General features: G+C 39.6%; 1 protein-coding gene across 1 annotated transcript in view; it reads right to left on the bottom strand.

Annotated features, from left to right (window-relative positions):
• LOC101856881 (nucleosome-remodeling factor subunit NURF301) overlaps window positions 1-12473 on the bottom strand; it is a 32133-nt gene extending 19660 nt beyond the window's left edge. Inside the window, exons 1-7 of the mRNA XM_005095786.3 lie at window positions 10794-12473; window positions 6799-6919; window positions 6107-6228; window positions 3488-3690; window positions 2848-3044; window positions 1453-2332; window positions 379-605 (exon numbers count right to left, since the gene is read on the bottom strand). Of these exons, the coding sequence (XP_005095843.3) occupies window positions 379-605; window positions 1453-2332; window positions 2848-3044; window positions 3488-3690; window positions 6107-6228; window positions 6799-6919; window positions 10794-11788 (2745 nt within the window). The 5' untranslated portion in view covers window positions 11789-12473. The remainder of the gene's footprint in view (window positions 1-378; window positions 606-1452; window positions 2333-2847; window positions 3045-3487; window positions 3691-6106; window positions 6229-6798; window positions 6920-10793) is intronic.
• Between the last annotated feature and the right edge of the window lie 221 nt (window positions 12474-12694).

Raw genomic sequence — 12694 nt, 5'->3', positions numbered from 1 at the left:
AGGTCTGCTTTGACTATCAAGGCGCCCAAAATGGCAGGTCACAAGAGAGTGACAAACATACTAAAGAAGTAGAGGAAAACGACAATAGTAAGGATCAGGAAAGAAAAAGCAGCAGTTCCCTGTTGTAGATCAGGCACAATTATGAGCGTGACATGAGTCAGCCCATTTACAATTCTACTATGCTTGAACGAGAAATGTCCCCTCTTTGGGAATGGCCTAAAGACACTTCAGTCAGTACTGGGTTAATAACAACGCTTTGAAAAAGAAAAGTAATAAGACAAGAAAGAACTTTATCATCTACAAGCGCAATCTTTCTTACACGGTTGTAGATAAAAAGATGTATCTGAGAAAAAAACAAAGAACAGTCTTTCACTTCACCTGAACGTTTCCCTCCAGAGTGGTGATGGTGAGGCGCAGTGTGGCCAACGTGCTCATCTTGTTGCCCACGATGTTGCCGTTCCACTTGAACTCTGAAGTCTGAGTGAGGGAGAACTTGTGGCTAAGATGGCGCCTCTTATCCCTCTCCTCGTTGTGCTGATGCTTGTTCAGGGCCAGCGTATTGGTCGTGTACTGGTTCTGGAACTGCTTGAACGACCCTTCAGCACCTAACAAATACAAATCAAGTCTTGTCACCATAATATATCCTGGGTGCATTAGAATAAAATTAATACTGCACAGAAACAGTACTTGCATTAAAAAAAAGGGGTAGATCACAAAATCGCCATTACCAACTTTGTCCATTTTCAAAACATTGCCTCATATTCAAATTTGCCACAGTGAAAAGACTAGCCCCATTGATATAATAGAATAAAGGAGAGCCAAAAAGACATCGGATTATTCGAAGTGCACAAATCATACAAAGGACTAAACCAAATGACATAATGTCATGAATATGTTGTCGATTGTGCCAAAAACTTATCAAATGAATGGTTAATCTGTGCATTCAAAATGAAATCTTTTGAAATTTTCCAAAAAATATTAAAAGAACTATGATAGATCAAATACACATACATCAACAACATAAAGGCATTAAAGGGTAAAATGCTGAGGGCATAATTTTACATCAGTCACACACCCCTTTGGTATACAAATAATTTAATAAGCAAAGAATCAGCTTAAAACTAAAAAAGGATTGTTTTCATTCAAGAATCTAAAAAGAATTTCTTAGATGTCAAAATGACAGCACCATTCAATCTGTTATCATTTCTCTAGCAATATAAACCTGTCCAAAAAGCTAATATTCCATGCCAACATAATGCAGCTACCCTTCTCTCTCTCCGAGACAGACACAGAGAACTACACAACAATTGAAGAGAAGCTGCATCTTGTCTTTTCATGACCCTGAAACAAAGTTGGTGTGTTCATTGCCGCATGAATGATAACATACAAAACTGTGAATATGCAACTAGCGGGAGACAAAAGAGTTTTCATTACGTGAGAAGTGACACTCACCTAGCTTGAAGAAGACAGACTGATGCGCCAAACTGCTGGCAAGAGAGACCTTCCCTCGGCTGACACGAGTTACCTCCCCATCCTTGTTCATTACAAGCACATCCTCCGAACTTTTCCCAGACGTTTTCAAAGAGCTGGTTGTCATGGTGATAGAATCAGTGAACAGCTTGGGTGTTAGGGAGCCAGTCTTAGACCTAGTGAGCATTTTTCTTGACTCAGTGGCATTCACGGTTGTTGAGGTAGTGGTGTGTGTGACGGTCGAGTCAGAGCTCCCATCTTCTTTACTAACCGGCTGCCGTTGCACTTGTAATGTAACTTTCCCTCCCTCCCTGTTCACCAGAAGCACAGTCTTAGTGCTGGCATCGTTTTTGCTCTCCTCACCACTCTTGTCCACCACATTGAGCAGTGTCTGTCTGGCCGCTGGAAGAAGGGACTGCAAGTTTATCACTTTTGGTTTTCCGTCGCTACTGGCTTTTATGGCTTCTGCTAAAGCAGACTTACTGCTCAGGACGATTTTACTGTCCTCTTTACTTTTGTCGCCACTATTTTCCACCGTATTGGTCCCTGCATCTTTCTCAGCACTATCACCAGTTGACTTATCTCCATCCCCAGCCATTTTACTAGTTGCTGTCTCATCGTCGAGTTTAGCTACTTTTGCAGGTGGCTCATCACTGACATCATCGTTTTCATTTTCTGAATCGGACAGTGATTTGGTGGTGGTTGTGGTGGTGGATTTGACAGTGGTCACAGTGGTAGTTGAGGTGGTCGTCTCCACTATCTCAGTGGTTTGAGTGTCTCCTGAACTACTCTTTTTCACAGTGCTTGCGGTTTCCTCTGTCTGCAAAGTAACTTCAGACTCTGATTCAACAACTTCTGATTTCTGAAAAGGAAAAAAGTTTTATATTATGAAACTGAATTTAATGGGCAGTCATTCTTTTCTTTCATTGGCTGGCATCCACTACTGCTACTACACAGAAAGCTCAAAGACTTGTTTTCTTGACATGAGGAGGTTTGGGATATGTTTTATCAAGTACAAATGATTGCAATACTAGATACAGGAATGGGAGAATTAATCCTAAGCTTTCTGTGAGACAGCACGATAACAGACACATTTTGTCAGGAACAGAATATGATAAATTAACACAAAAAAGGAAAAAAAGTAGGAGCTGTTCCAATACGAGTACTCAGCAAACATCAGCTGGATTGGAAAGGAGAGGAGTAGTAACATATATATGAATTTATGAATTTAGTAATATTAAGTCATATTTTATACATGAACATATATACATACTAATCAAAGCACTGACACCGATTACTCACATTGAACTAAAACAAGACATACCATCTCCCAAAAATACAAAAACCTAAATTAAAACTATTTAAAACAACATATACCTCGATCTCTGCTTCATCCGAGTCTTCCTTCTCTTTCTCAGTGCTCCCAGACTCCTCCTCCTGATTTTCCTCTGCTTCTTTCTTCTTAAGCTCTTCCTCCTCCTTCTTCTTCTTTTCCTCTTCTTCTTTTGCCTTACGTTCCTCTTCTTCCCTGGCTTTCTTCAATGCTCTTTCTGCTTGAACTTTGATAAGTTGAGCTATAGGGAGTAAAGATAAAATAATCAAAGCATTCTTAAAAACATACTAAACATGAAAAAAAAAAAGACTTGAAAGCATCAATTTGTTACAAAACTGAACAAATCAAGAAAGCCAATGACATCAATAAAGAATCATCAAATGCATTATTCAAAATAAAAACAACACACTAAAGCAAGACAACTTTAGCACAGTGATACTTCCTCTGCTTCTTTTTATAAACACACATGAGTATAAAAAAAAGATGTTAATCTTACTTTATGTTTTAAAAAATGATACAGACTTGGTGAAAGCGGAAATCTAACTTACAAATATAGGCCGAAATGGAAAAAAATTTTTTAATGAGGCTGCACGGGAAAAAAAATGAATGAAATTCATATTTTTATTGGTTTTGATAAGGACCTCTAGATGTACAATTCCTGATATATATTTAACAAACACTGACCATTTTCAATTTCCATCATTGACTTGCGACTTCCCTTTGAGGAATTTGTGAGCTCTTCAGTAAAGGTCATCTGCTTCAAAATGTCATCTTTCATTTCGTTGACATAAGAGATGAGGTCACCCTCCCAGTTGGGATCCAAACTCTCCAACAGCTCCTCCAGCTGGAACTTGGTGCTGTAATAGCGTGTCTCACTTTCACTCTCCCTGGGAACACACCAAAAAAAAAAAAAAAAAAACATGAACATGAACAACTAAACATAAATATATGAAAAAAACGAAAACACTTAAAATTTTGTACTTCTTTTTTTTTTTTGCTACGTGCTTTACGGCGCTTGCAACTGTATAAGGTCATATGAGCTCACGGGATACATTAAACTTTTTCAATTTGTAGGAAATTTTGAATTTTGCGCAGGTGGCGGCCGAAGCCAACTCTTATCGATTTAAGACCATCCAAGGGATCTTTAACGTGCGCAACTTGTACACAGGCCCTCAGTGATATTTCGCCCTTGTCCGAGAAGGTATAGTGTAGAAAAGCAGACGACAGAGCACTGCTACAGAGCAGGGAAAGGGGTGAAAGGAGACAATTTTAGAGAATAAAATGTTTCTGTCGTTCCTCAGATTAGAACCCCGGACCTTTGAATGAGAGGCCAACACCTTAACCTCTAGGCCACGAGAGCACCCTTTTGTACTTAAATGTTCACAACACTCAAATATATCAAAGGCTGACATAACACATTGGAAATATCAACTAAATTGTATCTGCGTTTACTTTAATTTTGTCTTTCAGAAGAAGTTTGTTGTATGCAGATGAATCAACTCATGTTTGAGACAGCCGCCTTACAGTATTTCACATGGTGTGGCTTTCACTGCTCATCTTTACAACCACAGAATCCATTTATATACCACGTACCACGTGTGCAGGACCTTTAGACTTTCATATTCATGAAACTGTAAAAGCCATTGCTGGCTATTCATAGCACACAATAGTAAAGAAAAATAAGAGAAAAAACTTACATGCGAGGGATGTCCAGAAAGTAAGTACCATTTTTTAATAATTATAAAAGAAATAATTTTCCCTATCAAAACGATTAATTTTTGAATACCTCATACATTTGACTACTTCTCCACGTTGTCACCAGAACTGTTGAGGCATTTGTCAAAGCGTGGGACGAGCTTCTGAATGCCCTCATCGTAGAAAGCTGCCGCCTGCGATGTCAGCCAATGTCGAGTCTCTGCTGTGAGATCAGCGTCTGAGTTGAAGTCCTGCCCGGCCAAAAACTTTTTGAAATGCAGGAACAGATGAAAGTCACTCTGAGCCAAATCTGGGCTGTATAATGGGTGCTTCAACAATTCCCATCCGGAGAAGGCGATCATGTTTTGTGTCTGTGCAGACTTGTGAAGAGTTGCATTGTTGTGAAGCAGAACAACGGCGTCTCTAAAGCATTCCGCGTCTTTTGTTTCGAATCGCTCTACGCATTTTTAAAGTGTATTGCAGTACACATCAGAGTAAATTGTCATCCCATTTCCCAAAAATTTGACTAAAAGAACTCCTTGCCTGTCCCAAAAAACTGAACACATGACTTTTTCCCCTGACGCAGCCTGCTTGAACGTTTTTGGCTGGGGAGAGTCCGTATGCTTCCACTGCATCGACTGCTGCTTTGACTCGGGCGTGGAGTGGGGCAACCAGGTTTCCTCCCCGTCACAATATAATGTATTATGAGTAAGAAAGTAATCTCCTTCGTCATTGTAACGTGCTGGCAGCCCGTTGATCCTTATGCGCTTGTGTCAGCTGCGTGGGTACCCAGCGTGAGCACACCTTTCGATAACCCAAATGGTCAGTGATGATTTCATGCAGAAGCGACATTGAAATCTCAGGAAAGTTTGAAGACAGTGAGGAAAGGGTAAAATGCCTGTCTTCCTTTACCTTAATGTTAATTTCGTTTATCAAATCATTGGACCAAAGATGGACGCCCACTCCTGGGTTCATTATGTAAATTTTCTTGTCCCTCTTGAAACATGCTAACCCATTTCCGCACCTTGCTTTCGCCCATTGCATTTTCACCATACACTTCTGAAATCTGCCTGTGAATGTCGCTAGGCTTCGTGTTCTTTGCAGTCCGAAAACAAATAACAGACCGAATTTTCTGTCAGCATAATTTTCAATCTTGGAAGACATGTTGAAGCTTCAAAAGGGTGTAGGAGGTTTCATACAGAATGTGGCTGTGTAAACTGGTGGGGAAAAAAATGGGTGTGACAAGCGTTGTAGACTGTTGTTTACAACGGCAAGAGGGATGCTGAGGGCTCTTTCCGGTTCAGTATTGAACATATCAACTCACCCTGGTGCAAAATCGGGAATATCCTAACCCAGTTCAGAGAGATGTGAAAACGACTTTCTGGATGTCCCTCGTACCTCTCGCGCTTTTCAATGTGCACAATCTATCCTAAGGTAGCATTATCTATAAAACCAAATGATAGTTCGTAATTGAATCCACAAAGCTTGCTGGTGATGCTCAAAAATTGATAAAACTAAAGCTGTGCAAAATCAAATCATATTACATTTCTGTTGTGTGAAATAAAACTGGGGTACTACATAAAATCAATAAGCTTCCTTTGTACTTACACAATGATTCTGCGACACAGGAACCAGTACTTTCGAGCATGTCTGTCATAGCCAATGGGCTCCTGTCTGCTCAAGAGCCCACTTTTCTCTGCCTCCGACACACAATCAGTGACTCCCTTCACCTGTAAGTGCATAAATACAACAAATTGAAATTTTACCATTCAGTACAATTTTTTTTTTACATTCAATAACTTGAAAAGCATCTAAAAGAATGAGAAAGACTTTGGCATTCAGTTTATGAGAAGAGGGTTGTTTGTACAGCCCGCTTTCAGAACCAGAAACAGAAGGACTTTGAAATTGGCAGTTTCTACTTCAAAAAAAATAATTTTACAATTGACTTACATTATCAAGGTGCTCTCATCCTAGTATACAGCTATTACAGTACCACAAACTATGGTAACACACTAGGCTAATTGACTATCTGACAAACTCTTAATCTTATCCATACGCCCTGGGGTCATTTTGTACCCCCAGGGTTGTATTCTTCACAGTACAGTTTAGTATACTTCTAGTACGAAGATCTCTTTGAAACTTTCAGTATTTCTCAAAAATCATTTTGACAGACTGCTCTATGCAAAGCGTACGGATCGGATTAACAAGTCAATTTGCTCTTGGAAAGCGGTGGCAGAGAATTCCCCATTCGTATGGATACGATAGTAAAACACGACGTACGGATAGGGATAAATTATTACCTGATGGGCTCTGCATACACTGCAAAGCCAGTCATCCTCTGGGACTTCTTGCATAGGAGGCTCAACACAAGTCAAATGATAAACAGCAGAACATGTCTCACAACACAGGAGGTCTCCAAGCCTGTGCGGAAAAAAACATCAGATCATGCGTATAATTATTATAATTATATCATGATGAGAAAAACTATAGACTCATCAAAGACGCAAAACTTTGGACGGTAACCAGCTCTTGCGATCATTTTGAGGAGGATGTGGGTTTAAATTATGTTGATAATTTATGTTTTACACATGTTAACCAAACTGTTGAAATCCAACTATTTTAAAATGCTTGGCTATATATCATATTTAAATTATATAGAGAAACAAAACAGCACTTATAAATAATAATTATTACAGTGGAGTCCACTTATAACGAGTCCTGAAACAACGAAAAGTCTGTTATAAAGACATTATTCTAAAACCCCGTTTTTGCTCCTTCTTTATCTTTGTAAACAAAATACTGCTATTGCGCAATCAGACCGTCACGCGAGTCGATTTTAGCGGAATATATTGCTGCTGCTGTGCACAGTGCACAGACCAATTAAACATAATATTATAAAACCTTGCCAGTTGAGAAAGTTGTTGGTGATCCAGCAAAACAAAGAATGGGAGAGCTCACGCGAACCAACAATGAAGGCCGGAGCGAACGAATGGGGAGGGTGTGGCAGAACGCATCGCATGATAGGCCAGCCCAGTCTATATTATCTAGGTATACCGTGCCTCTCACTTCTCTGGTGCGGGATGGAGAGGTCACAATGCTGTGATAGATGGATGGAGTGACTGTGTGACGTAAGCAAGCAGACGCAACGCACCACAGGGTGTGGTGGGGTGGGGGACAACACAGCGGGCGAGTAAGCCTTGAGCCAGAGCCCCTTCTTTCTGATTGCCAAGGCCGATTTGTCAACATTGCTAGTGCTAGAGAAAGAAACCTGATTCGATTTTTTTTATCAAGTTAGACCTAGAGATCATGTTGAACAAATCACCATCAGTCAGGGGAAATACAAAAAGTAATAAACAGAACGCCAAACTCATAGATTATTAGGCCTGCTTTACTATTTCCCTTGAATTTATTACTGGATCCCTTGTAACGAGAATCCTGCTATAACGGACATTTCGCACCGGTCCCCTCCCTCTCGTTATAACAGGATTCCACTGTAGTATGTATTACCTAATGAGTGGTGGCAGCTTTTATGCCAAAGTAAATGGAAGAGAAAGAGACTTCATTTCATGAAACAAAACAAATATTTGTATCATGTATCACTGAAAGATGTGAAAGAGGGTTTTCTTTGTTCTCATGTTCGCTCGATTCACATTATATGAAATCTTTTTTTTTTAATTAATAGAATGGAATGCATACTGTGATACGGGAAACAAGGAAGACACCATACACCCCCCCCCCTCTCTCTCTCTCTCTTCCCTCTCTTCTCTCCAACTCTTTACCTCTCTTGATTTTTTTTTTTTTTAAAGACTTGTTCTGATGTGTAAGGCAGATGCCAAAGTAGTCTATGGAGAGAATATAATGATATTCATCATGAGACTTCATTTCATGAAACAAAATAAATGCTGTATCATGTATCACTCTGAAAGTAGTGAAAGAGGGTCCAGGGTTGCCTTTCAAATTCGCTATCTCATGTTGTGTCTGGTTAATACTTCACAGGGTTCTAACTCACCTAGGACTAGGAGAAGGTATTTTATCCATTTTTCCCCCTGATTTTCTCTTGGATTTTATTATGTGATCATTTTCAAAGGGAATCTTTTTTAAAGATGACAGGAATGAGAGACAAGAAATGAAGAGAAATTATGCAAGATCAAAATATGGCCGTGGATAGTCCACTTCCAAAGTGTCAAAGACAGAGTCATGTCACACAATGAACATAAACCATTAACAAAGGCGTGATGAAGAAATTATAGGTCTCGGCAAGCTCGTCGTTGGCAATTTAAAGGAAAAAAAAGATATGATGGGGGTGGCAGTCATTGGCTGTCAGCTTGACTTAAAAAACAAGAAACTGACAGAATGCGTCACAAGTCTTTGGTTCTCTCCTGATTGTGCATCACAACACAGTAATGCCATGTGCCACAGCTTATTGTGTCACCACCAGGATCTATTATTTCCTTAATGCAAGAAAGGTGGGTATGGGTTGGGGTAGCCATACAGGAAAGTTAATTTTTTAAAATCAGAATCAAAGGTGTAAAGACTATTTTCAAAAATCGTAACGATTCTGCCAAATTTGCAATGATGAGCGCCCTTTGACTTTCAGGGGTTTTTTTCTCCTTTTTCTTTTTATTTATGTTGCCATCCATTTTCATGGTGCTTTCTTAACTGGGCTTGATGTAAAAATGAAATTTTTTGCTTTTTCCTATTTTCCCCGTTGGGTGGGAACTCTGGGTATGTAAAAGTTTTCCTTTAACTTTGCTTGCCCTGACCCTGACCAGAACCTAACATGCCCAAGTCCATTGTCTCCAAGTCCCAGCTCATTCCCGGTGTTCGAATCAACAGAAAAACCTTTCATAAAGCACAAACTTCAAAAATATCTTTGGGCATCCAAAAAATGCAAGGTTAGCAATTTCCACACCACTGTAAACTAATACAATAGCAAGCTTTTCTCCCTTACCGTTACTCTTAACAAGCAAATTTTTATTCTCTATTGAAAGTTTCCAGTGTGCACGCGATGCATGCCATAAAAACTTGTGTATATTTTACTTTCACACGTGCACATAGAATAGATGCACTGCTTCGAGGGTGGAACTGTGCTGCAGTATTTTTTGCTGCACATCAATAAGGCCACTAAAAACTGTTATAAATCGATCAATTATTTTCAAAAAAATTTCAAACCTAACAGCAAAACATCAAATTACCCCCCCCCCCCCCCCCCAATACCCCAGATTTTAATACTTTCAAACGGGTGTGTATGCCCCTTTGAAACCCCCCCGATGGTCCCAAAGTGCGGAAATCACACAATTAGGCTTCTTAGTGAAAAAACTATCTATTAATTATTAATTTGCGATGGAAACTAAATCTTTAACCATGCAATTTAAAATCACGTTTCCGCGTGATTTTCTCTAGTGTATGTGGTAATGTGACCCGACATATTATGTTTTAAAAAACGCTCGTTTCGCGTCAAACTGATTATATAAAGCACTACCCAGACGTAGAATTCATTCTCATCTTTGACTTCCGGGTCAAACTAAAGGCTTGTTAGCCCGTATTTTTTATTCTCTGCCAGTACCATAATACAATAATAACTTCGTATCAGACAATGGTAGCGTCCAACCATGGTTACAGACCTCAACTACCGGATGCTGCCACCGTCCAGACATGTTTAAAGAGTTAAATCGATATTTTTGTGTAGTATCAAAACCCAATATGGGAGATTTTTTACATCTGGGGTCTTTTTTCGGGAAACTTTTTCCCCCCAAAATTTTTTTTTTTTGGGAACCTTTTTTTGCCGGCAGGGCAGGCTAAAAACCAGGGTGTTTTTTTTTTTCCCACCCAATTATTGGTTTTTAAAAACATTTGATGGTTTTAATCTAGGTCACACTATCCACTACCTAATAGCGTAGTAATTTTCCACACTTAGAACCAATCGGGAGGGGGGTTTGAAGTAAAAGAAAAATTTGGGGGGTTACAGGGGGGGCATCCCCCCCCCCCCCCCCCTGTTTTAACCTTATAATTTTTATTTTTCAGAGATAAGTTTGTCATTTTGCATTTTCTTGATATAAATTACTGATTTGCGACAGTTGTAGAGGCTACATGAGTGATCTGCAGCAAAAAATACCGTAGTTTGACCCCTAAAGCACGGCATCTCTGTGTGCCGGAGTGAAAGAAATTACCGAGTAAAGAATACCAAAACTTGAGACTTTTACACCATCTTTAAATTATATTACACACAAAACTATAATACAGCAGCCAATAGAACAGAATTCAAGATATGACATCACAAAACAAAGATACTCACTTATGGCATGCTCGACAATGATCATCATACTGAATATTGCCTTCATTGATGATCTCTTCTCGAACTTTAGATACTGCAAGGAATAAGTCAGTCAAGGTCTGTAGCACTTGGAGCTTTTCTGCGTATGGTACAAATGGAAAGTCAGGAGATTCTAGGATGGATAAATGAGCACGATACTCTGGATGCATTTCACTGTCTAAGTATGCCCGAATAATTTCAGGCCATGTCATACTATCAAGGTAGTATATTGAAATATTGATGCTGTCTTTCAAATCCTGCGGACCAAAAGTAGTATTGCTGGCATCCTCCTCTCGTAGAAGAGCTTTAAGCAGTGTGATGTGAATCTCTGCTTGCAGATTGCTTTGCTCATCAGACAACAGAGAAGCACAGAAGTCTTCAAATGTAAATGGCGATAAACGAAGAATTGTTCTGAAGTGTCTGAGGACTTCGTAAATTCCAATTGCTTGCAAAATATGCTCCGCGGGAAGCAACAAATCTGTAGCACTAGACGGCAATTCCAGGGCTGGAATGTCTTTATCGTCGCCAATATCCGGTGTTTTAGGTCTTTTCAATAGAACTTTCCTCCGACTCACGGAGCTACTAACTGTACTCAAACTTTCATTATCACTTGACTCTTGATCTGATTCACCCTCAAATGAAGCATCAGATCCAACATTATCATACACATGATCAGTATTGTCCAAATCTGTGAAATCACTGGCTCTATCATTTTCAAATTCTGGCAGAGAGGAAATTTCATCATCATCTGCTATTAACTGGCTCAAGAAATGCCTCCCTCGACTGGCAGCAGCACGGCCTCGTCCTCTCTCGGTTCTTGATGATCTGTAGTGGGTGACGGGTGATGCTCTGCCAGTACTGTTTATACCATGCTCCTGATTTTGGTAAGCTTTTGGTTTTCGCAAAAAATTTGTGCGATTCGTGGACAAAGGCGTTTTTGGGGGACGACCCCTTGCTCGCCTTGCTCTGGTTGACATTTTTCTGAGACAAATTAGTATCTAAGACATTCCAAAACGAAAGTAGAACCAGAGCAGCGGATCACTGTGGCCTCCCTTTGCAGTATACACTGTGTTTTTAGATCTCATGTTGAAAATTTTCGGAAGCCGCCATTTCACAAACTAGTGGTCACGTGACCATATGAACCTATCAAAACACACTTTTTAGTCTTTTTCAAAGAAATAACTCCTCAATCGAAGCTCAACGGCACACCAACACTTTAAATACATCAAAGTCCTGATAGGGAATGCAACAATTGCAGTGAAAACACAGAGATGAAGTCGTGAAAACCATCATGATGTAATTTCCAATCGAGCAAGACAAGCAATCGCAGGGAGAAGAGCGCTTCAAATAAGCGCATACACGATTGGCTATTTCTTTTATTAGAATCAGACACCAATAGAGTGTTTATACATTAAAATTTACTTTTAAAAGTCTTTCTTTAGTACATGATTGATGATGGGGTCCCATTTTTTCTTTTTCATACTTTAGTACAGACACTTTGTGTTGATGTGGTGTTCTAAAAAGATGATTTCGCTCTAAATAAGTAGCCAATCATAAAGCTTGTAACATAAAATGAAAGTGCGTCGTCTCGGGCCAGAACGGGAATGTTCGATATTTTACGAAGTTTTGGGGGATCTTCTAAAAATAGAATTTCCACGAGTTGCGTCGATTGCCTGCTACATGGCTTGGTTTTCCTGATGAGTCAAGTAAAAAAATTGCAGAATTTGGCAGAATTCACGCATCCATGCCAACCTTTCAATCCTCACCCTTGACCTATATAGGCTTAACAGCAGATACAAGCTTATTGGTGAGAGAATGAAAGCATTGACTAAAAGCAAAACAACAAATTATAAACGTTTGTTCTGAACAGAAACAAATCACAA

Source organism: Aplysia californica, unplaced genomic scaffold, assembly GCF_000002075.1.
Source record: "Aplysia californica isolate F4 #8 unplaced genomic scaffold, AplCal3.0 scaffold00113, whole genome shotgun sequence".
NCBI classification, from domain to species: Eukaryota; Metazoa; Mollusca; class Gastropoda; order Aplysiida; family Aplysiidae; genus Aplysia; species Aplysia californica.
Note: the sequence above shows the minus strand (reverse complement) of the source record. Positions and strands in the feature narration are given on the sequence as shown.